Genomic DNA, 24,489 nt, shown 5'->3' with positions numbered 1-24,489 from the left:
TTATTAAATATATTAAATATATCAGAATACCAATATTAATACATGCACTAATACTTTCTATTATTCCCCAGTATAAATTTAAAGCCTAGTCGACATCTATAGTCATTACATTTACAATATCTGGTGTATTATTTTTATTTTATTCATCTTTTTATTCGAATTTTTAAGGAATATTTAATAGTTTTTGATATATTAAGTATTAAAGACATGTTTTACAGTTTGTTTTCCATTTCGAATTATACCAATTGTATTATGTAATTAATATATTCTTTATTATATACATTAATAATATAGATAATAAAAGACCACTTAATTCTAATTTATTGATTTATTCTTTTTCTCGGAAATGCTTAGTGATTAAATCCAATACCCATATAGCCAAACAACTAACAAGATTTTATATTATATATAATAATAAACCCATAAAAAGCTCTATACCAGTCATATACATAAATATTTACTTTAAAGTATATTTATAGCTCATTTTTTATCTGTAGGTTTCTAATCGATCTACTAAATAAGATATTTAAGTATGTTTTGTAGTATAAGGTAGAAGATCTTCATTTTATAAATAGGCAAATGAATTTAGATTTTTAATAAAATTTATTAAAGGGGTTAAATTTGTGAAAAAAATATTGTAAGAATTTAAAATTTTCTAATTTGAATTTGGAAGAATGTTATAAGAATAAGTAATAGGAATTTTAGTCATTATTTAATATATAATAAAAATTATTTCTATAATATAATAAATATAAAAATATAATTTTTTTTTTTAAAAAAAAAATAAATAAATAAATAAAATATTTATAAATATCTAGATTTTAATATCTAGATTTTTTAAAAGCTTTATATTACTCATAAATTTATTATTAAATATTATTATTATCTATAAATATTAATTTTTTTACTATATTTAATATAAATTAATTACTAAAAATTCTTTTTATAATTATTATATCATTTATATATATAAATATTAACATTATAATATACATTTAATAATTTATAATACAAATGTATAATCTTTTTTAAATATATTTTATTAATATAGTCTATTAATAGTTAAAAATTTGCAATAATTTTTTTTTATTAAACTAATAAGTTTAAAATTAAATTATTAATTATTTAATTTTTTTATAAATATAATTAATCCTATTAAATATATATATATATCTATATATATATATATATATATATATATATATATATATATATATTTTTATATATTATTATAAAAATAATAACTGAAAATTTAATTCTTATATATAAATTCATTATATAATATATTTTTTTAAACATTAACTAATATCTTTTATTTTTTAAGTTTTTATAATATTCTTGATAATTTCTGTGTTTATAAAAACATTTTAATATAATTCTATACATTATAAATAATAATAATATAATTAATATATATATTATTTACATTAATGAAAAATTATTTATAGTTCTTATATTAATTTTTTATAAAAGTCAATAAATAATTACTCTATCTATGTTAATTAAAATTTATTATTAGGAAAATAATATTTATATATGATTTATTTTCTTGTCAAAAAAGCATTTTAATATTATAATATAATTATACTAATTTTTTTATTTAAAATTGAGGTTCACTATTTGGAAAATTATATACATTAATTAAAATGGTTAATAAAAAAGTGAAGTATTAATAAAGTAATATATTTATATATATTATAATTAAGATAATATAATATAGTAAAGAATAAATAACTATATATAGGTTCTATTGAAAGATAATAATCTTATTAAAATAAAAAATATATGAAAAATAAAGAAAATTCACTATTATATAATTCATTGAAAGTAGTGTTGGATTTTAGTTAAATTTTAAATAAAAAAATATATAAAATATCATAAAATAAAAATAAAAATAAAAATGAAATTCATAAAAAATATAAACTTCTTGGAAAAATTATTTAATAAAATTAATTAATTTAATTATTAATAATTAAATCTTTTTTTAAAAAATATTAAAAATAAAAACAACAGATTTAAAAAATATTTATATTATAAAAAAATATATATAATATATTATATATAATATATTTATATTTTATATTATAATAAATAATATTAATATCTATTTTATTATTTTAATTTAATAATATATAAATAAAAATTCTTTAATTAAAATTAATTATATTTTAATGAAAAAAAATATTTATTTTTAATAAATAATCAAATCAATATTTTTTATAAATTTTTATTTAAATAAAAATAATTAGATATTTTTTTTTTTTATAATTATTTTATATTTAATTAAAAATAAATAAACTAACTTTTATAATAGAATATTATTAAATATAAAAAATAATAATAAAAATATTATAAATAATTTTTTTTTTTTTTAATATTAATAATAATTAAATCAATTTTTTTTCTAAATTAATTTTTTTTTCAATTGTTTTCTATAAATATAATAAAAATAAAACACATTAATTAATTAATTAAATTAATAAAATATAATTTTTCATTTTTTTATTTAATTTTATTAATATATAAATATAATTTTATTTTTAAAAAATTATAAAAATTTAACAATCTATAAATTATCCATCTTATACTTAATCTTTTTCTAATGTTTTTTAAATTTTTCTAAAATAAATATCCTATAATAATTCAAAATTTTCTTTAAAATAAATTCTCTAAAACAAATTAATCTATACAAAAATAAAATTCGAATCTAAACTCTTAAACAAATTTTAATTTATTTCTTCTTTTTAAATTTACTTCATTTTTTTTTTATTCTAAAATCTATTTTTACTTATTAATAATGACTATCTATATTAATCAGAATAATTTATAAACTAACTATCATTAAATTAATTTCAATTATTTTTATTTTTTAAATGTTTATAATTTTATTTCATCATTTTCTAAAAATTTTATTTCAATAAAAATATTATTACATTTCAATAATTAATTTAATAAATTCGTAATAATAACCTTTTCTATAAATAAAGAATTAATATAAAACAAAAAATATTATTAATCTTCTTATACTATTTTATATTAAAAAAAGACATAGTTTTATCAGAAAAAGTTCAATATTTATTAATTTTTTTATATAAATAAGAGCTAGGAATAAATATACTACAAACTTATATATATATATATTTTATATAGTTATTCATTTTATTATGTTTGTTTGATTTTTTAAAACTTTATTATGAGACAATTTCAGCATTATAAAAAAATCAGAAAGGTTCTTTATTATATATATAAGATAAAAAATAGATGTTTTAAAAAATAATTAACTTATTTAATGAGAAAAAATCAATTTATTTATTTAATTAAATTATGTTGTTTATAATATATATAATATTAATAATATAATCTTATAAAAAATAAATAATATATTTCATTTGATTATTTCTAATTTTTAATAAAGAGATACATAATTTATTATATATATTTTCTAATAAAAGAATATTTAGTAATAATTGTGTTAAATCAAATATTTTATATAAAAAATTATATTTAATTCAATTAATTATTTTATTAAATGTAAAAAAAAAAGAGAATATCTAAAATATTAAAAATATACTTAACAATATATATATATATATATATAAAAATGAATATTTATATATTTCATATATTGCTAAATTCAAATTTAAAATCTAAAAAAGGATTCAAAATTATATTTTAAGCAATTCCAGTTTAGTTTTTTTAATTAGTAGTTAAAATACAATCACCTTTTAAGAATTCTTAAAAATCTAAAAATATATCTTCTAATGATTATTCATACAAATTTTTATTATTTTCTTAATCAGCTTTTCTAAGTCTTAGTACTTTTTCCTTTAAAAATAGTTTAATTGATCCTAAAAATTCAGCAACATTTTAAAATTATAATTAGTCTTTATTTTATTCTATATACTTGATATGGAACCATCTTTAAATTAAATAATTTATATATATATATATATATATATATATATATATATATATATATATTTTTTTATAATATATTTATTTAAATAAACTTTATGTCATCGATTTCATTTCTTGCCATAGGATTAAACTAATGCTATTCACTAATTTAATAAGCTATAAAATATCCATGAGTTTATCCATTTTTCAATTATTTTAAAATATAATCCTAAACAAAAAATTATTTATTTATTTAATTTATAATGTATATTAATTACATCTGGTTTTACATAATTAGAAATGTTAAATCCTATTTCTTCCATAGTTTCTCTTATTGCACAATCTAAAGGAGATTCATTATAATTTATTTATCCTTTTGGAAATCCGTATTTTTTAGCTTTTATGTTTTTTACTATTATTTTATATTATTCAAATCTTTAATTATTTATTTTGTACTTAAAAGTATTTTGTTTTTATCTTCATTTATTATTATTGAACCATATCTTGGTATTTTTTTCTTATATTCATAAAAATCATGTTCAATTTCTTAAGCTGATATATTCAAATGTCTTAAAAAAGGAGTAGCCTATTTAAATATTTATATAAATTCTTAAAAGTCTATTTTTTCTAATTTATTTTTCTTTTAAATTAAATCTGTATAATACCAATATGCTTCCTTTTATTAAATTTATATATTTAATAATAACTAGATTTTTTATTTTAATACTTAAAATTTAAAACATATTCTAATTATACTTCTTTCTGATTCTGGGGTGTTAACAATAAATCTGCTAAATTTAATGAAAATTTTTATTTTTAATTATTTTTAATATACCACAATAAATCATTCATATAAAATTCAGATATTTTTTGAATTTAACTCATATTTTCTTATATATGTTAAAATTAAAATCGATTATAACTAAAAATTTGTGAAATAAAGAAATATTAATAAAAATATATTTAATTTAATTAATATAATTTTTATAGTAAATATATAGAAAACAAAAAATATATATATATAATAGTTTATATGTATATACTACACTCAATTTAAACTAGAAAAATATATTTTAGTCTTCTTTTTTTCATTCATTGATTACATAAGAAATAATAACATTAAAAATTAAAATAATCGTTCATATAAAATATACAATATATATATTTATATATATAAAACATGATAAATATTAATAATTATATTTAAATATTTTTAATATAACATAAAAACATAAAGTTAAGCTTAATATATAAAATATTTTCCTTTAATTTTTAATTTTTTGATATTTTCTCTTATTTTTTTTGTTTAAACAAAAAAATAAAAAAATTATTTTAAAAAAATATTCATAATCATTATTTTTTAGCTTATTTAGGATTCTTTACTTTTTTAGCATCTTATTTTTTTGCAATCTTAGTATCTTTTCCTTATAATTTTCTATCACTTCTTTTCTTGTCAATTTACTATTATTTTTTCTATTTGTAATCTCTTAGATATTTTTCAGCTTCAGCTTTTTTAACTTAAGCATCTTAATTTTTTCTCTTATTAAGTTCTTCTAAGGAAATACCAACAATTGATCTTTGAGTTACAACTGCTTTCTTCTTTTTTCTTAGTGATATATCAGTGCTTTTTACTTTTTTAAATAATCTTCTTCTTGCAACTGTCCATGTGATTTTTTAAGCTTTAACTTTTCTAAATGAAAGAGATTTGGCTTTCTTTGTTAAGAAAAAGAAACCTCTTCCATCTTTAGCAAAGTATCTTTAGCCTCTTCCAGGATAAATTTTGTATTCACTAAATGAGCATATATCTGTTTTTACGACCATTATTTTTCTGGTTAAATTTTTATTTTTTTCTCTTTTTTATTCTTTATATAATTTTATTATTTTTTATTTGTGTATAAAAATAAATTTGAATTTAGTTTTTTATAGATAATTTATTTTATATTAAAAATAAATATGTTAGACTTTGTAAATTAGAGTATGAATTATTTTATAAAATATAAATATATTAAGTTATTATATTTGTTATATCAACACTAAATTATTGAATTAAAAAATATAGAAAGTCTAATAAATTAAAAAAAAATTATATAATTAATTTTTTAAATATAGATTAAAAAATTAAAAGATAAAGAATATATAATTTTAAAATAAAAAATAAAAATATAAATATATATAAAATATAAATAATATATAATTATATATATAAAATATATAAATATATATATATATTATATATATATATATTAAATACTTTTTTTTTACTTATCTATTTACCTACCTTTATCTTTGTTTCTATAAATCATTTTAATATTTTGATAATTTTTTGTAAAATATTTAATTTTACTTATTTTAAATTAAAACATTATTATTTCAATTTTTATAATATATTTAAATCAAAATATATAATTTAATATTATTTTTATTTAAAATCATATACATTTAATATTTATATTTAAATATATCTTTAATATATTTTAAACTTAAAAATATAATAAATTAGTTTTTATTATTTACGATTTTATAAATATTAAAAAATCAATAAATAATTAAGTTAATTAAATTTTATTTAATTTGTATATATCTAAACATGCTTTTTATATATTATTTGAACTATAATTTATATAAAATTTCTATAAAAGACTTATTTTTAAATTTAAAAGATTAAGAATTATTTATATTATAGAAATAATATTAAAAATTATAATTTTTATTTAAAATTAATAAATTATTTGATTTTTATTTTATTCTCAAAATATTCAGCGTTTTCTTTGTATATTAAATATAATTCTATGATTAAATATATATTTATTAATTATTTTATTTACCTATAATTATTACAAATAAATATTCCAAAATATTTATTTTTATATATTTTCTAAAAATAATTTAATTAAATAAAATATGTAATTTTAATTTTATATAAAATTAAATTGATTAATTAAAAATAAAATATATATGTATATATAATCAAATTTATTAATAGTATTCTTAATATAATAACAAAATATTATTAAATTTTTATTTTTAATAAAAAATATTAAAATTATTAAAAGAAATATAAATTTAAACTAAATAAATAGTTTGACTTATTACCTTAATAAATAATTATTATATTTTAAAACTTTTCTTTTATAAAATATTAATCTGTAAGATATATTTAAATGTGACCTCCTTAAGATATTAAATAATATTTGAATTTTATAAAAAGTTATAAAAATATATAAATTATAATTTGATTTTTGATGTTAATATTTATTTAATTTAATTTTTAAAGTTTTAATTTTTTTATTTTAAAAAAATATAATTTTATAGATTTCTAAATTTATTTTTGAAAGTTTAATTAATCTAATAAATAATTAATTTATTCGATTAGAATATATCAAATTTAATTTACAATATAAATTATTGAATTAATCTTCCTTTTATAATTCTGAATTATTATAAAGTGACATTAATAACTTATTAGATTATATGTAATTATTAAAACTTAAGTAAAAATCTATGATTAATTAATCAAAAAATATTAATTTAAAATTCCAATCAGAATTTTAATAATAAATTAAAATTCTATTATGTATTATATATTATATATTTAATATTTTTTTTTTTAAATTTATATTAAATTTTTTAAAAATTTATCTTAATTATAAAAAATAAATTATATAAAAGAGTTATTTTTTAAAAGAAAATAATACTGAAATAATTAACAAAAAATTGTTTTTAATTTATAAACAAAAAAGCATAAATATATATACAAAAAATATGGATGATAACTAAAACCTTGAGGGGAAAAACAATATCCTTTAAAATGAAATTAAAGGAGTAGAAGCCATTATTAACAGCATAAAAACAGTTGTTTTTCAAGTATTATATGTATTATTAAAAGAAGAAGAAGAAGATATTTTAGTAAAAAATAAAAAAAAAACAGCGCAAAAAAATAAAAATAAAAAAAGATGTTATTTTACTAAACAGGTGCAGATTATTTATAAATGCATTCTTTTCCATTTAATGACAAAATAAAACATATATGGAAGGCAACTTCATTTTTGGAAGTAGTTTTTGCTTTTTTCGGTTTATTCGATTTAAAAAACTATATGCCTCGAATAAACTTTGACTTGTATATAGTAAATGTATATAGTTTAAATTTCCTAATATTATTAATAATAATAGACATTCTATATGTTTCATATTCTTTTTCTTAAAATAAATTTGGTATAACCTGGCCTTTAAAAATCCTATCATCAGTCGCCTCTCTTTTCGTAACTGTACTATTTCTTCCTATAACCGAATAATTGATATCTGTAGTAGAATGTGAGGCTAATGATCAAGGGATTTAAGTTTTGAGTTATTTTAACGATGTCTAATGTTGGAAAGGCTGGATGCTAGTCCATTAGATTATTTCGATACTTTTTATGCTTATTTTCGTCATTATAAGTAGTATAGTGTCTTTGACTTATTTCGAACCGAAAATGACATCTGCAAATAGAACTTCTAGGTAAGATTCGAAAGGTGAAGTAGTGTTTATTATTAATAAAGTAGTTTGTCAGTTTATTTTTAGTTTTGTTCCAGAAGGAAATGATTGGCTCTTAGTTATTTTACTTTTCGTATTGAGTTTTTCTTTACATTGGGTTTATAATATGGAAGATCCTTATTATGATAAAGAAGTTTACTTATTTTTTTTTGAAAAAATAAAAATATTTTACATATATATATTATACAAATAAAAAAAGGTTGGCAAATTTTATAAAATAGTAACTACTTATTATTTATGGACTAATTTCATGCTTTTAATAAGTTAAGTTTTATTCAGTACAAGTTTTAATGGAGGACTTATCATTTGGGTTTTAGGATTACCTTTTATATCTTTCATTATGCTCACATCTAAGAAAAGTAGAATAGATACACTTATTAGAAGCTAAATGAAATTTAAAAACGGGGAATAAGTCCAAGGACATTTAAGATACGTATTATCTTTAATTTAAGATTAAAAAACTGATAAAAACGCCTATATGTTACTTATTGGATATGTAGAAAAACATAAAGAAATTTGCCAAGAAGAAGATTGTCCTTTAAAAAGCAAAAAATAAAAGAAAATTAAACAAACAGAAGATGAAATGGAAGAAACAATAAAGAATTTAATAAAAGTAAAAAAAAAAAACTAAACAAAAATTAATATTTACAACAACAACAAAATAGGAATTAGATAGAATATATATAAACGGTCTTAAAAAATTTCCCACATGTACCAAACTAAGAATATCTTACGCATTTTTTTTACTCGAAAGAATGAAAAAAGTAACAATATAACAAAAAACAAAAACACAAAAAATATAAAAAAGAGAGAATAATCATTATAATAATTTAAACTAAGTGAAAGTACAAAACCTACATTTGACGAATAATTTATTATATATAGATTCAAAACAATAATAACTTCAAATTCCGATTAAATATCAGAAGATGATGATGGAGGAAATGATATTGTTAAAAGAATCGAATTCGAATCCCATATATAATAATGTGAAGAACTAATGAAATTATCTGCTTAATTACATAAGGAATTTTGGGCTAGTTTAAAGGAAGATAGTAATATAGCCCTGGGAAGATTAAATATATTAGGTTCAGGAATAAGTAATTGTGTATATAAAGCAAGATATCATTTCGAATAAATGATTAAATTAAATTCTAATGTTCCTTAAATATATAAAGTATAAAAAAATATTTATATATATAAAATATAAATAAATATATATATATATTTTAAAAAGGTTTTTGGTTAATTTCTTATATAAGTATTAAATGATAGAGAAAATGGTTTAAAAACTATGTAAAAATGTAAAGAAATAATGGAAAGTATGGAATAGAAAATAGAAAAAATGACTAAATATTCGATTATTCTAATGAACCTAGGCCTTATATAATAGCTTAAAAAAGAAAAACCTAATAAACTACAATATAGAATATAAATATGCTTTTTTCAGTACTTTTTGGGTATTAAAGGGACGAAATAATAGGAAAAGACTTATCTTTGATCCTTCCAAATATAATATCTATTTATCATGAAAGCCTAGTAAATAAAATGCTTGAAAATATATATGTTACAACACTAGAAAGCAATTATTTCAATCGGGAATAAAAAAATTTCGCAAAAAATAAAAACGGATATATTTTTCCTATTTTATACAATGTAAGACCGATAACAGAAGATTTTTAGAAGTTTTTTGTAGTTTTTGAAGCCGATGTTTAAACTAAAAACACTGTTTTTATATTCACAAATGAATTAAATTTAATAACTGATATATCTTAATCTGCAATTAATATATTCGATCTAACTTCCTAAATATTTAAAAAATAAAATATACAAATGAATATATCATAAATAGTAAAAAAAAATGAAATATATATATATGTATTTATAAATATATAAATAAAATTAAATAATTTATATAAAAATATAAATATATAAATAAAAAAAAATATATATATTATATATATATTTATAATACATATATTATTTTATTAGATATAAAATTGGGATTAAGATAAATATTTATTTATAAATAAATAAAAAGAGTTCAGATTAAATAATTAAAGTTTTATATGTCGAACTGAAAAAATAGAACTTCCAGTAAATAAAAAAGATATAAATAATTAAATAAAATAAAATAAAAATTCAATTAAAAAAAATACTATTATCAATAATAATAAAAATTAAATAAGTACAAATAATATTAATAATAATAATGATAATATTAATAATTTTATACAAGATGATTATAATTTTTGTTATTAATTAGTTGGCTATTCTTTTTAAATAGATAAAGTATAGGAAAACAAAATCGAAAGAAAATTACATATTAGTGTTAAAAGTGTTCCAAGTACAAACAATATTAATTCTCAGTAAAATAATTCAGATAATAATAATTTATATAGTCCTGAAATTATTAAAAATAATTATAATTAATAATATAAATAAATATAAGACTAATAAAATTCATAATATTCTTTATAATTAATTCCTTAAGAAAATATCTAACCTTATGATAATAATTAACATTATAACAATAATTAATATTAAAATATAAATAATAACTAAAATTAAAATGATAACTAACCTTCAAATTAAAACTTATCTTAAAATAATATTTAGCATTAAAATGATTATTTATAAAAGTTTATTATTGAATTTTATAAAACTTCAAATTAAGATGATTATTATGAAAATGAAGATATTGTTTCTTAATAATAATAATTTTAATAAGAATAGCCTAGAGTATTTGCTGAATATTGTTAAAATATTAAAACTAAAAGATTAATTAATAATAAAATTGAAAATATTTTTAATGAAAATTACTTAGTAGATTCGGTATTAGAAAAAACATATATATATATTATTAAACCAAAACAAAAAAAGGACTCAGATGAAAATGAAAATAGTATTTTTTAAAATTAATCTGGAGATATATACGAAAGTAAGGAGGAATATTAAATATTTAATTAAAAAAATTCATAAAATATAATAATAAAAGTATTAAATACAGAGCATAAAGTAAAGTATTTATAAAAAAATATAAATATTTTACCGTCTATTTATTTATATTTTTTTAACAAAAAAAACAAAAAGCATTAATCAATTTTAATATTTAAAACAATAAATATATGTTGGTTAATATTTACATTAGCAATAAGTACATTTTAATTCTTTTCATGTAAATAAATATTCAAATAATATAAATTAAACGTAGATGTAATAACAAAAATAAATTAAAGAGTAATGTACTGTAATTAAATAGTATCATTAGTATTAAATATGGAACTTTTATCATAAAATTATATTAATCAAGACTATTATTAAACAGATGCTATGAAATAATAATTGAACATATCAATTTAGGCTGTTTCAGATATTATAAACGACTTAAATTAATAATAATATGATATTTTTATAAATTCGTTTAAAAGAGATCTATAAATGAGAATTTATAATAAATATTATGAAAGTGGTTATTAAATGGAAACTATTGATTATTTAAATAGTATATCAGTAGTAAATTAAAAATATATATATAAATGTATTAAAAAGATTATATATATATATATTATAAAAAATTAGTTAATGGCTGTTTCTAAAGGTTTTTCAGAATTGACGAAAAAATAATAAATTTTTCAAGAAGGACAATTTAACACAATTGTTGATAATTATTATAATAATATATATATTACTTTATAAGATTTATCTGAACATGTTAACAATATAATAATAAAAGATTTAGATTAATTAAATATAGGTGTTATAATATCAATAGTTTCATTATCAATTATAAGTATAATTTCTGTTATTTTTATTACTAGTATGACTTTACTAATAAAAGATTAAAAAGAAAATATTCTATTTTTATTTTTAGATATTCCATTAAAACACGTAGATTATTTATATCAGCATTGTGATGGATTTTTAAAAAATTATACTTCAATAAAAGAATTAATATAAAAAAATGAAAATTAAGATTAAGAAAGTTCAGATGATGAATAAAATGAATATAATAGTAGGTTTATATAAATATATATATATATATATATATATATATATATATATATATATTTATATTTATTTATTTATATAATATTTACATATATATTTTTTTTTAAATTTATATTTTTATATATATTTCATTATTTTTTATATATAATTTTATTTATACATATATTATTTTTTTTTTTTTATATATATATTTAATTTCATTTATATTTTTTTTTTTTTTTTAATTAATATATTTTTATATTTATATCATTTTAAAAATTATTAAATTTTTTGCTATAAATATATATTTATTTTTATATTTTTTAATTTTCCTTATTTAATACATTTTTAATATAAATTTACTTTTTATTTTTGCTAAATAAATAACAAAAAATTATTTATTTTTTTAAATATGATTATTATATATTTAATTATTATTATATAAATTTATTTATTTTTATATAATTTTAATATATTTTTTTTTTATTTTTTAGATTATATCTAAACTTATAATTATTTATCTGATAATAATTTGAATGATGAAGAAATTCAAAGTTAAGAAGAATTAATGAAAAAAAGGAAAAAACAATAAAAAATTATAAAAAGAAAAAATTTAAAGGATCTAAATAATTATTTTTAAAATATATGATTATAATAATAATTTCATTATTATATTCTATAGTTAATTTTTATTCTATTTTAAATCAGAAATAGTAAATATAATTTCTTTGGCCTTAATATTATTTAGATAGTAATCTAATAAATTCAATTGGGAATTATATAAATATATAAAAAATATTAATTTAAAATTAAAATTATATTATTTTTAATGAAACTGCCGAAACTATAGCATTCACACACTTAAAAAATATTATCGGAAGAAATGGAAAATTATAAAATGTATTTTTTTTAAGATATATATATATATATATATATATATATTTATATATATATATATTTTATTAATTAAAAGTTTAATTTAGAAATACTTACAAATTAAATTGAATTTAGAGATAAATATTTCATAATATTTTATGGGGATCCATGTACTTAAATAAATTCTACTTTATTGAATTAATGCTAAAAAGCATTAAATGGGAATATTTAATTAGTATTTAATAAATTTTATTTAATATTAAAAAATATTTTAATATATAAATAATATAATTTAGGGTATGGATAATGCTATAAATCATTATTTTAATATATTTTAATAAAACTTAAATTTATTTTTAGAACTTAATGCTAAAAATACATAAATAATTGATAATAAAGAATTTGCTGATGCTGGTAATAAATATATATATTTATTTATTATCTATTAAAATAAAATAAAAATAATAAAAGATATTTCTCTTTATAAATATATTTTACCAATTATGGACAGTTTAATTGATTTTGAATAAAATCTTCTATAAAATAATATTGATAGTAATTCTAATTTATAATTTGTATACTTATTTGGATTTATATTAATAATATTAATTGGTTATTTTATATTTTGGTTGCCTAAAATAAATAAAATGAGTGTAGAAGTAACAAACAATATTATATATATGTATAAATAAAATAAAATAAAATAAAATAAAATAAAATAAAAATAAAAATAAAATAGATTAATAGGACTATAAAAATGCTTAATATGATACCTATAAAAGTAATAAGAGAAAACAAAAATATTAGGAGTTTTATTAAGAGTTTAATTAACCAAATAGATAGAACAGAGTAGTATAACGAATGAAACATATGAGTTGAATATTTTTTAAAAAAAATTAATAAGTATTTGAATTTATATTTACATTTAACTTTATTTTTAAAAATAAATATATATATATATATATATATATATATATTATTTTATTTATATATATATAATTCTTTTAGTAATAAAACTAATTATTTTTTATATAAAAAAACAAAATAAAACTTTTTTTTATTAAAAAATAAAACATTTTCTTTAAAAAAAAAAAAAAAAATTATTTTTAAATCAACAAAAATTAATATGTAATAAGATTCTATTTAAAATTGTAATAATTGTAAATAAATTCCAGAAGATATTTTAATGTTAGAATGTAATCATGATTTATGTCTTAATTGTGCATCATTAATTTTTACATCTGAAAACAATAATCCTGATAACAGAGTATATATAATTTTTATAAATTATTAAATATATTTTAAAAATTAAAAGTTTATAACATGTTTATAATGTGGAAAAAGCACAGAATTAGATTAATAGAGTGTATATGAATTACAAAAATTAAATATTGAATTATAAATATAAATTAAAATGAATCAATCAGAATAAAAAAAGCTATTATCATATGAAAGAAAGCCTAATAACTAATATAATTTTGATGAATCTTAATTAAAATCTCCTTCAAGTCTCAGATTAGATAATAAATAAACCACAATTCCATATTAATAATAAACCTACACTTATTAATAAACTAATCATACATATTAAAGAGAATAAAAAGATATACAAATGTAAATAATAATAAATAAGAAATTATAATTTTATTATTTTAATTTTCTCAAGAAATAAAAAATAAAAATGTTAAGATCATCCAGAAGAAGAAATTCTTTATTTTTGTTTTTAATGCTAATCCAGATGCATTTGTCCTGAATGTGTGATTCATGGAACCCATTAAGTATAATTTGTTATATATATATATTAAAAAAAAAAAAAAAAAAAAAAAAAAAGAACCATGATGTTAAAACAATTAAAAAAGCATATCCTTTAATAAAATAAAAAATAGAAGAATTTTAATACAATATGGCTTATAAATTAAAATAAGCTTAGTAAAGAAAATAATAATTAGATACAATTACTTAATAATTATGTATTAATAATAAAAGTTTTAAAAAATAAATTTAATTCAATTTTAATGTAATTTTAATTTTTATAATTAATTATATATTATACTAATATGATGAAAATAGGAATTAAGGAATAAATTAGATGATAAAGAAAAAGAATTAAATTAAATATGTGATTTAATTCATTAATAAAATTTAAAAAAAATAGAATTAATTAATATTTCACTAGAAGAAAAATAAATGGAATTCAAATAAATAATAGATTTAGTATCAAAACATGAAAATTATTAAGATTAAGTAATAAAAAAAAACAAAACATAATAAAATATTTATTTATTTATAAAAAGACACTTCTATTAGATTTTTATTCCACAAATTAAATTAAATTAAAAGAAATAAAAGAAAATAAAGAATGGGAAAACAAATTAATTTATACAATCCCTGAATTCGATAATATTTGTTAGAAAGAAATAGATAAACAGCTTTAAAATCTTTAAAATTATATTTAATCAATGGAAGCTTAAATTGAATAAAAAGAATTATTAAATACTTAATAAATAAATAATAATTAAACTAACAATTTCTAAGAAAATAATGAAAATTAAGTTTTAAATATAAATAAAAATTTGAATAATAGTAATAGAAGTAGCAATTTAACAAATAATAAAAATTTTACAGAATAGAATAATTTATAAGATATATTAGATTTCGATAAATTTAAAGAGTAATTAATTAGTAAAAATTATAACAATTAAAGTTAATAAAATAACATATATAATAAAAATAATTGAAAAATATAATAAAATAAATAAATATATATTTATTTATTTTATATATATAAAAAAAAAATAGATTTATCAATAAATTATTTTATGTTTTAAATATATGTTATTTAAATATATAAGTTAAATATAAAAAATAAATATATATGATAAAAATAAAAATGATAATAAAAAAAAAATTAATAAAGTTAAGTTTAGTAATATTTTTTTTTATTAAAATATATATATATAAATATATATATATAAATATATATATATATATATATAATATATATATTTAAATATATATTTTATTTTTTTATATTCTTATATTTATATATATTTATTATTTATTTTAAAAACATTTTTTTCTTTTTTATTTATTATTTATTTGTTATTTACATTTTATATATTTTTTTAACATATTATAAGTTTCTGTTTTAACTTTCTATTTATTGAATCGAAAATAAAATATTAAATATTTTGTAAATATTTATTTATATTTATTTAAAATTTATAAATATTGTTATAACCAAATGGAATTAGAAAAAACATTATTTAGAATACATGAAAAAGTATTAAGTCATTAAAAAATTATCTTAATATTTAATTACATTAAATATGTATTTACATTATTAGGTATTAAAAATACAGAAATTTATATTATTTTATATTAATATCTAAATACAGGCTTATTTTATTTTTCATTATTTTTATTTGCTACATTTTCATATAGTAATAAACCTGGAGTATTAGGAAAATATTATCAAGATTTTAAATAATAATCAGGTTTTTATTTGTTAAAAAAATAAGATAATAAATAATATTAAATATATCTTTAATTGTATATAAAAAGAATATAATGTAATACACAATGATACTGTAGTATTTTATAATATTTGTAATTACAATAAAACAATACAATAATAACCAATAAGTTTCTACGATTACAACTATTATGATGATGAAAAATAAGAAACCACAGAAAATCAATAAGAAAACATAGAAAAAAATGAATTAAAAGCATCTTATATCCATCCTAAAACAAAATAATTAAAAACACATTGCACAAGACAACCTGCTGCTTAAATCGAACATTCAGCAATCCCTTAATCTGTTAATTTTCCAAAATATTTAAGGTTGGTTCTATATATATAAAAAAAAAAAACTTTAATATTATTGTTTAAAATTTTATAAAAAAAAAAAAAAGAAAATATAAAAATATTACTACAGTAATTGTATATATAGAGCCTGAAGATTATGCATCTAATTTTTTATACAGATATATTTTATTTAACATACTAGACATTGATTAAATTTTAATTTTAGAAATTTTAAATAATTTCAAGTAAAAAAGCAAAACATATAACAAAATAAAAATAAAAAAAAAAAAAAAAAAAAGAACAAAAGATATTTATATAAAAAATTTATATTCAGAAGAACATTTTTATTGGACAATTTAATAAATCTAATAATACAAAATCAACTCAATCTTAGAATTTATATATAAAACTATTATATCAATACTAAAAATAACATTCGGTCTATTTTATACTTCATCAGTATCATCATTATATATAAAAGTTAGTATGATATGTTCACCTATATTTATTTTATTAATAAGTAAAAAAAATATATATAATATATAAATTATTAACAAACAAAAAAGTAAACTGTATAAGCTGTTTAGGATAATCAGATATAAATACATCAAGTCTAATATAGACATTTCCTTATATAGGTATATATTTACATGCATTAGGAGGAAGATCTTCAACTGCTTTAGTGTCTTCATTTTTAAAAATGATAGTATTAATTTATTTCGTATATTTATCTGCTTTATATATAGGGACATTTTTTTTATTCTATAAGCAACTTCCGAAAGGTGTTGACGAAAATTTCCTTGCCTATTTAGCTATATTGGAATTAATTTCTTTAATATTTATTCGCACAAGAAGTTCTTTGAAATGGTTTCCCCTTTTTTCAATGGCTTTAATATACACTTTTTTATTTTATGTCCAAAATACATTATATGGGTATTATGCCCTTTTTTTATATTCCATAATATGCTTTCTAGTAGTTGTTTTTGCATTTATTTTACTTGAATTTGAAATCCCCGCAGCTTCCTGGAATGACTCTTTTCATTATACACCTTCCTTAAATAGACCTAGATGCCTTTATTTTCCTTTATTTAACCTTTCTTGGTATTATGATTTGCCTTAATTATGGACTATGTTTTATCCTCTATATGGAAGAGAGCATTTTACATAAAACTAGCTTTCTTTAGTAGATAGGAATTATATGCTTTTAAGTTAAGTACTTGAAGAGGCTTAAAATAATCCTGATAATAATTTAGATATGAGATTTGATTTTTAGAATAATTTATAATAACAACAATTATAATAATAATAGGGAGGTTAAAATAATATATAATAAAATGAAAATAATAATATTGAGGAAAATAATGATTAATAAGAAGTTAGAATTCCAGTAAATTACAATAATAATTAAGAAATGGAATTATAATAATAAATTAATATTTTAGATAATAATTAGAATGATTTTGATAAACTATAAGATGATAATAGTAGAGAATAAAATCTCTTAGAAAATGAATAAGGAGTCTGTTAAAATACTATATTTTCAAAAGCTAAAGGGATACTTATTGGAGGAGGAGTAAACGATAATATAGATTCTTAAAAAAATAACAATGATGATAAAAAATATTAAAAATTTGAATGAAAAAAATCAAAAACTTTTAATATTTAATTTGTTTGTTTTTATTATTTTTTTAGTTATCTATTTTTTCTATAATTTTTTGTTAAAAACTTAATCAAAAAAGGCTATATTCAGTTATTTTTATTTGATTTTTTTATTTTTTAGTCTTTTTTTAAATATAAATAATAAAATTATGACAAAAAAAAAATGTTGTAAACTATATACATATATATTAAAAAAATGATTTTTTTTAAAAAAATATATAAAGTAAATTACTAAAAAACAATTAATTTAAAACATAAAAAATATTATTATATTAATTTAAATATTAAAAATAAAAAAATAACTTAAAAAAATATAAAATGAATACATAACCAGATTCTTCTCCATAAAACCAACAATAAAAGCCTTTAAGTAAAAAAATAAAAAAAAAATACCAAAAAATAAAATAAAAATAAAAGCTCCAAAAAAAAATCAACCTAATAGACAAAAAACCAAAGAAAAAAGACCTAAAATTAAACTGGAAGACAAAATAGAGTCCCCAAGTAAAAAATCTCCAATTTTATTGATAACAGGTTAAAAATCCTATATAGACCTAAAGGCTTAGTTTACATCATTTTTGCCAAAATTAAACATATTAGATACCCGCTAATAAGCATTAAAAGACTTCCAAAATTTAATAGAAGAAAATAAAACAAAAGAAGGTTTGAGAGTATTTTTTTCAAGCTTAAACGAATATAAAAAGCCCCAAAACTACACATCAAATGAATCCGAAGTTTTTTTAATAGGATTAATATGTGATATATATGGAACTTAATTAATAGATCCTTTAGACAATGATTTAATTAGTTCATGTTTAAGGGTAGCATAATTAATAAGTAAATATTTTAGAGATACAAACGAGTCTGTGTAAAAATAATGTTGCAAAACTTGGAAACAAATATATAGAAGTTAGCTCTTAAATGAAAGTGTTAACAATAAACTAGCTGTTTTATACGAAATTCCATCAGGTATTATTTGTGGTGGAACTGATAGATTTGCCTAAGTAATTTTATTTTTATAAAAAAAATAAACAAACAAACAAAAATAGATAACTTCAGTTATGATTATTGAAGCTGTTTTGGAATTAGCGGAAAAAATTAAAGATAGAGAATTCTTAATGTAGATTTTGAAAAAATATATTACGGGAATATATTTAGTATAAAAATTATATATATACATTTAGATATATATATATATATATATATATATATATATATATATATATATATATATATATATCTAAAAAAAGAAAAGTAGTATCGATCACCCTTCTTTAATAAAAAGTGTTTATATAATTATTAATTTTGTTAAAATTAAAAATTTGTAACATATTTTATTCTAAATTATTTAAAGATTAGTTTACTTTTTAAACTCTGAAAAAAACTATAATTATAATGTATATTATTTTTTTATTTTATTTTTTTTAAATAATTTTTAAAAAGACTAAAGTTGCTTCTTTAGAATTAATAACTTTAATTGGAATTTAAATATTAGAATAATAAATACAAATAATAGGATAATATCATGTAATTTTATTAATTTAAAAATAAATATAAGAATTTAATTTATAAAAATTATCTTTTTAAACAAAAAAGACTTTTGTATTACCATAAATATAAGAAAATACCAAAGACAAAATATTAAAAGTATAAAACGCAGCAAAAGAAGCACTAAAATAATGGCAAAAAGTTAAATAAAGTGAATATGAAATATAATAAAAGAAGTTATAAAAATAATAAAAAAGCAAAGAAAATGATATAGAATAATTATTACTTTAAAAGGCTTAAAGTTGTACAAATGCGCAGGTTTAAATATATATATATATAAATATATAATATATATATATATATATATATATATATTTATTATAAAATATTGTATTATTTTTATAAAAAAAAAAAAAAATTAGAATTATATTAGTAAATAGTAAGATAATTAAGTTACAAAAACTATAATAGTAGAAGATGATTTAGGAATAAAAAATATTTTAAATAAATAGGGTGCATATGTAAAAGAAAAATTGATAAAATAATTTTATCATTATTATTATTATTATTATTATTATTATTATTATTATTTTTATTATTATTATTATTTTTTATAAAAAAAGGTAAACGATCTAAAAGCGAAATAATATATAAAAAAATATACTGGATATGGTGGAGGAAGGATTGATTTAGACGAATAAAAATTAAGAATATAAAAAAACAAATCTAAAGAAAGACAATAATTAATAAGAAATTATATTTTGAATAAATATAAAGATTTACGTTAATAAGTAAAAATTGACTAATAAAAATAAAATAATGAGATTTTAATTTTTTAATAATAATAAGAAAATCAATAAAATATGTATTAATTTTACAATAGTTAATTGTCTAATTTAGAATAAATATAAAAATAATAAAGAGATTTAATTGATAAATAAATCCAAATATATAATTATGAATCTGACTATGATAAATAATTAAAAAAATATAATTTATAAGAATTAGAATAAAATAATTAATTAAATGATAAAGAAAACCAATCAGAAAATTTTTACTCTAATAATCTTATTTAAGAACAAGCCATTAAATTAAACGAAAACTATATTTAAGATTTAAATATTTGTTAATAAAAATAAATGAATAAATCTTCTTTAGAAGATACTTAACTATTCGAGTGTATTTAAACTAATAAAAAACCTAAAAATGAGTGTTATTAAATATGGGAAAAAGCTTTAAATTACGTATATATATTTTTAATTATAAAAATAATATTTAAATATTTTTTAAGTTAGAATAAAATATGATTGAAGAGGCTTTTTAAGAAATATTAAACTTTGGTATTAATTTTATTTGTATTATATTTTAAAAATTTATATATATATATATATAGGTGATGACTTATACTTTTTGAGACTATTAATAATTAAAATTGATTAATTAAATGATGTTTCTAAATAAACATTAATTAAAATATTAAAAAAGTTTTAATAAATATATTTAAATGATTTTATAACAAATTTAGTTTTAAAAAATTACGAAGATGCTTAAGATTCAGATTTATTTTCAAAATTATCTATAGAAACATAAACATAAACAATTAAAATAATTTAATAAAATTAATAAAATGATATTTTTTAAAATTTATATCGTAAATTAAATTAATATAATTGAATAAAAAAAAAAGAAAACTTAAAAAAAAAAAAAAAAAAAAAAATTAAAATAACAAAAATTAAATATTTTTTTTTCTTTCTCATAAATAAAAATAATAAAATCATTTATATTATTATTATTAATTATATTATGAATTTTATATATAATTAATATTTCCATGTTAAATTTATATTTAATTATTATTATAAGGATTTTATGGTTATTAAATTTAATTAGAGTTATTAACAATAGCATTTATTTATTAATTTCTATACCCTTATCCAAATGGATTTTATTACTAATTATATAGTTATGTATAATTATTGTTTGTTGGATATTATTTAACTTAACTTTAAGTCATATTTACTTACTAAGGAATAATTTGATTATGTTATTATTATTAATATTAATAAGGATAATTGTTAAATCCTTACATTGCTTAATCTTATTAATTGTCAATATAATAGCATTGAGGTTATTATTATTGATGTATTATTTATTAAGGTATCTATGATAAATGACTTTAAAAAAATTAAGGCGGATAATAATTCGCCTATTTTAAAGGTAGTTATTATATAGGTATTTATTATATAACAGGTTATATAGGAAGAGATTATTAATTAATAGGTTGAGGGAATTTATTTTATAATTAATAAGGTTCATTTTATCTAAAATTATATACATGTTAATATTAATTTAATTGTTCTTAATTACCATTTATTTTTATTATATTATTTATACCTCCTGGTTTTTAAATTTATAGATTTCCTTTTGAATATACATTATCTTTTTTATATATATTTTAAAGTTATTCTTTTGCATTTTATTTTGGTTATATATAATTTTCCTTATTTTTGTTAATATTTAAAAAATTAATTTTTAATCTTTTACTTTTTTAGGTATTTAATCGTCTTATTAAGTCAAATCTATTAATTATTTTTTAGATTTTTTATTTTCTTTTTATTTTTCTTAGTAACTCATATTTATTGCACTTGGTTTTTCTTTAAATTAATTATTTTTCTTTTGGTCAAATAATATATATTAAAATTACATAGATTAATAATTAATGTTACCTCTTAAATAAATTTAGATTTATTATTAGAATCTGATTATATTTTTTAAATATTATTCTTTAAAGGCGATTATATTAATTATTATTGAATATGTTCTTTTTGGTTTGTTTTAGAAGATATATATTTTACTTGTTTTTCTAAATTTTATAAAGAATGATTACTACTTATAATATTAATAGGGTTTTCATTTGATGCTTTATTTAATATAATATCATTATTTTTTATTTTTTCGCTTTTTTCAATATCTTCAATATTAAATATTTTTTTTTTAAATCTTTATTATTAGTTATTTATTCTCTAGTTTTTTTTAAAAGCATTTAAAATCTAGATTTTACTTAATTTTGTTTGGATTTTTTTATTTTTTTTATATTAACTTTTATAGATTATAGCTTTATTTGAAAGTCTAAATTGTATAAATATATTAATTATTTTTCTTCGTTCATTTCATTTATTTAAAGTGATATATTATTTTATTTTAATAAATCTATTTAAGAGAATTCATCTTTATTATATAAATAATTATTTATTATATTTTATATTATTTTATATTAATATATTTTATATTAATACAAAAATATACATATATTTTAGTCTTTAATATATTCATTACCTTTTATATTTTCTTCCTCAATATGATTAATTTATTTATTATTTTAAATTTTTTATTCTTAAAAATTATTTTCTATATTTATTATTTCTTTATTCTTACAATCATCTTATTATAATTATTTATGCTTTTTATATATTTTTTATACATTTTTTAATATATATTATTATTTATTACTTATTATTATATTTATTTATTATTTTTTTCATTATTATAATTCTTTATTTTAATTTCCAAATCTTTATTTTTTATAATCTTGAATAAATATGATTAGCTTATAAAATTATCTGTTTCTGAATTTAATAATATGCTATTTTCCTAGTCCAAATATTTATAAGAGTTTTAAATTTCATCGTTTTCTTATAATAAAATATAAAGAAGTAAAGTATTTTTTTAAATATTTGCTATTAAGACTTATATTATTCGAATTTTTATTTTTATATTTATTTATAAATTTTTTCCATTTTAATTTATTTTCTTTTTATTTTTATTTATTTAAAATTTATCTATATAATATTTAATTTAAAATTATTATTTTTATATTTTACAAAATAAAATATAATAAATGAAAAAAATATGATAATTATTTATTTAAAATATAAATATTAAAAATATTGATTAAGTTAATAAAATAATTGTATAATTTTTAAAATGCATATAATAAATATATTTTCATTTCTATTATATCAAAAAATATAAAAATAAAAATATATTTATATTATATATTAAAAAATATTTTCAATTTAATATATTATATTTCTTATTAAAAATAAATATATTTAAATAAATGAATCATTAAATAAAATAAATTATTTATAAATATATATCTTTATAGACACGTGAAAAAAAATATATAATATAAAAAAAAAATATATTATAAAAAAAAATATTAAAATTATTAATAATG

The 24,489-nt window shown here is 14.7% G+C and overlaps 5 protein-coding genes across 5 annotated transcripts, besides 69 other annotated features; 4 read left to right on the top strand and 1 right to left on the bottom strand. All coding sequences in view use genetic code 6, as the record gives it.

Moving 5' to 3' along the window:
* Positions 1 to 809: 809 nt before the first annotated feature.
* Positions 810 to 837: a microsatellite.
* A 107-nt stretch (positions 838 to 944) lies between these two features.
* Positions 945 to 992: a microsatellite.
* A 167-nt stretch (positions 993 to 1,159) lies between these two features.
* Positions 1,160 to 1,227: a microsatellite.
* A 628-nt stretch (positions 1,228 to 1,855) lies between these two features.
* Positions 1,856 to 1,897: a microsatellite.
* A 120-nt stretch (positions 1,898 to 2,017) lies between these two features.
* Positions 2,018 to 2,055: a microsatellite.
* Positions 2,041 to 2,098: a microsatellite.
* Positions 2,043 to 2,087: a microsatellite.
* Positions 2,099 to 2,388: 290 nt separating the features above from the next.
* Positions 2,389 to 2,421: a microsatellite.
* A 1,515-nt stretch (positions 2,422 to 3,936) lies between these two features.
* Positions 3,937 to 3,981: a microsatellite.
* A 1,266-nt stretch (positions 3,982 to 5,247) lies between these two features.
* Positions 5,248 to 5,718, bottom strand: IMG5_139680 (hypothetical protein; the record flags this gene model as incomplete). Its single annotated transcript, XM_004031353.1, has 1 exon — positions 5,248 to 5,718. One exon carries the CDS (start codon positions 5,716 to 5,718, stop codon positions 5,248 to 5,250), a length of 471 nt encoding a protein of 156 aa, XP_004031401.1.
* A 280-nt stretch (positions 5,719 to 5,998) lies between these two features.
* Positions 5,999 to 6,119: a microsatellite.
* Positions 6,017 to 6,136: a microsatellite.
* Positions 6,049 to 6,121: a microsatellite.
* Positions 6,055 to 6,140: a microsatellite.
* Positions 6,058 to 6,141: a microsatellite.
* Positions 6,064 to 6,136: a microsatellite.
* Positions 6,142 to 6,311: 170 nt separating the features above from the next.
* Positions 6,312 to 6,374: a microsatellite.
* Positions 6,375 to 7,498: 1,124 nt separating this feature from the next.
* Positions 7,499 to 7,541: a microsatellite.
* Positions 7,542 to 7,822: 281 nt separating this feature from the next.
* IMG5_139670 (PAS domain S-box family protein) lies at positions 7,823 to 9,432 on the top strand (the record flags this gene model as incomplete). The annotated part of the gene is made up of 3 exons (XM_004031352.1): positions 7,823 to 8,561; positions 8,628 to 9,041; positions 9,094 to 9,432. The coding sequence occupies exons 1-3, from the start codon at positions 7,851 to 7,853 to the stop codon at positions 9,430 to 9,432; spliced, it is 1,464 nt and encodes a 487-aa protein (XP_004031400.1). The 5' UTR covers positions 7,823 to 7,850.
* A 164-nt stretch (positions 9,433 to 9,596) lies between these two features.
* Positions 9,597 to 9,656: a microsatellite.
* Positions 9,657 to 9,730: 74 nt separating this feature from the next.
* On the top strand, positions 9,731 to 13,067 carry IMG5_139660 (PAS domain S-box family protein; the record flags this gene model as incomplete). The annotated part of the gene is made up of 4 exons (XM_004031351.1): positions 9,731 to 10,279; positions 10,421 to 11,969; positions 12,039 to 12,443; positions 12,913 to 13,067. 4 exons carry the CDS (start codon positions 9,731 to 9,733, stop codon positions 13,065 to 13,067), a joined length of 2,658 nt encoding a protein of 885 aa, XP_004031399.1.
* Positions 10,273 to 10,379: a microsatellite.
* Positions 10,314 to 10,380: a microsatellite.
* Positions 10,374 to 10,425: a microsatellite.
* Positions 10,531 to 10,586: a microsatellite.
* Positions 10,557 to 10,642: a microsatellite.
* Positions 10,931 to 10,974: a microsatellite.
* Positions 10,961 to 11,007: a microsatellite.
* Positions 12,451 to 12,536: a microsatellite.
* Positions 12,459 to 12,648: a microsatellite.
* Positions 12,536 to 12,658: a microsatellite.
* Positions 12,547 to 12,642: a microsatellite.
* Positions 12,548 to 12,692: a microsatellite.
* Positions 12,834 to 12,886: a microsatellite.
* Positions 12,845 to 12,898: a microsatellite.
* A 265-nt stretch (positions 13,068 to 13,332) lies between the features above and the next one.
* Positions 13,333 to 13,376: a microsatellite.
* A 141-nt stretch (positions 13,377 to 13,517) lies between these two features.
* Positions 13,518 to 13,570: a microsatellite.
* Positions 13,547 to 13,583: a microsatellite.
* A 397-nt stretch (positions 13,584 to 13,980) lies between these two features.
* Positions 13,981 to 14,032: a microsatellite.
* Positions 14,033 to 14,241: 209 nt separating this feature from the next.
* Positions 14,242 to 14,292: a microsatellite.
* Positions 14,293 to 14,330: 38 nt separating this feature from the next.
* Positions 14,331 to 14,390: a microsatellite.
* A 707-nt stretch (positions 14,391 to 15,097) lies between these two features.
* Positions 15,098 to 15,124: a microsatellite.
* Positions 15,125 to 16,134: 1,010 nt separating this feature from the next.
* Positions 16,135 to 16,185: a microsatellite.
* Positions 16,153 to 16,209: a microsatellite.
* Positions 16,159 to 16,201: a microsatellite.
* Positions 16,173 to 16,210: a microsatellite.
* Positions 16,211 to 16,234: 24 nt separating this feature from the next.
* Positions 16,235 to 16,316: a microsatellite.
* Positions 16,242 to 16,312: a microsatellite.
* A 161-nt stretch (positions 16,317 to 16,477) lies between the features above and the next one.
* Positions 16,478 to 16,527: a microsatellite.
* Positions 16,528 to 16,603: 76 nt separating this feature from the next.
* Positions 16,604 to 16,637: a microsatellite.
* A 335-nt stretch (positions 16,638 to 16,972) lies between these two features.
* Positions 16,973 to 17,012: a microsatellite.
* Positions 17,013 to 17,387: 375 nt separating this feature from the next.
* On the top strand, positions 17,388 to 18,744 carry IMG5_139650 (hypothetical protein; the record flags this gene model as incomplete). Its single annotated transcript, XM_004031350.1, has 2 exons — positions 17,388 to 17,625; positions 17,672 to 18,744. The coding sequence occupies exons 1-2, from the start codon at positions 17,592 to 17,594 to the stop codon at positions 18,742 to 18,744; spliced, it is 1,107 nt and encodes a 368-aa protein (XP_004031398.1). The 5' UTR covers positions 17,388 to 17,591.
* Positions 18,745 to 19,082: 338 nt separating this feature from the next.
* Positions 19,083 to 21,663, top strand: IMG5_139640 (hypothetical protein; the record flags this gene model as incomplete). The annotated part of the gene is made up of 8 exons (XM_004031349.1): positions 19,083 to 19,134; positions 19,362 to 19,765; positions 19,811 to 19,881; positions 20,116 to 20,158; positions 20,205 to 20,288; positions 20,672 to 20,770; positions 20,873 to 21,040; positions 21,643 to 21,663. 8 exons carry the CDS (start codon positions 19,083 to 19,085, stop codon positions 21,661 to 21,663), a joined length of 942 nt encoding a protein of 313 aa, XP_004031397.1.
* Positions 19,137 to 19,180: a microsatellite.
* Positions 19,138 to 19,177: a microsatellite.
* Positions 19,929 to 20,001: a microsatellite.
* Positions 20,574 to 20,624: a microsatellite.
* Positions 20,797 to 20,858: a microsatellite.
* Positions 21,664 to 21,925: 262 nt separating the features above from the next.
* Positions 21,926 to 21,981: a microsatellite.
* Positions 21,928 to 21,986: a microsatellite.
* Positions 21,944 to 21,986: a microsatellite.
* A 478-nt stretch (positions 21,987 to 22,464) lies between these two features.
* Positions 22,465 to 22,495: a microsatellite.
* A 998-nt stretch (positions 22,496 to 23,493) lies between these two features.
* Positions 23,494 to 23,541: a microsatellite.
* Positions 23,495 to 23,541: a microsatellite.
* Positions 23,515 to 23,544: a microsatellite.
* A 147-nt stretch (positions 23,545 to 23,691) lies between these two features.
* Positions 23,692 to 23,797: a microsatellite.
* Positions 23,711 to 23,787: a microsatellite.
* Positions 23,731 to 23,783: a microsatellite.
* Positions 23,744 to 23,783: a microsatellite.
* Positions 23,746 to 23,784: a microsatellite.
* A 213-nt stretch (positions 23,798 to 24,010) lies between the features above and the next one.
* Positions 24,011 to 24,127: a microsatellite.
* Positions 24,067 to 24,127: a microsatellite.
* A 297-nt stretch (positions 24,128 to 24,424) lies between these two features.
* Positions 24,425 to 24,469: a microsatellite.
* Positions 24,425 to 24,474: a microsatellite.
* Positions 24,475 to 24,489: the final 15 nt, after the last annotated feature.

Source organism: Ichthyophthirius multifiliis (genome assembly GCF_000220395.1).
Source record: "Ichthyophthirius multifiliis unplaced genomic scaffold scaff_1120509251083, whole genome shotgun sequence".
NCBI classification, from domain to species: Eukaryota; Ciliophora; class Oligohymenophorea; order Hymenostomatida; genus Ichthyophthirius; species Ichthyophthirius multifiliis.
Note: the sequence above shows the minus strand (reverse complement) of the source record. Positions and strands in the feature narration are given on the sequence as shown.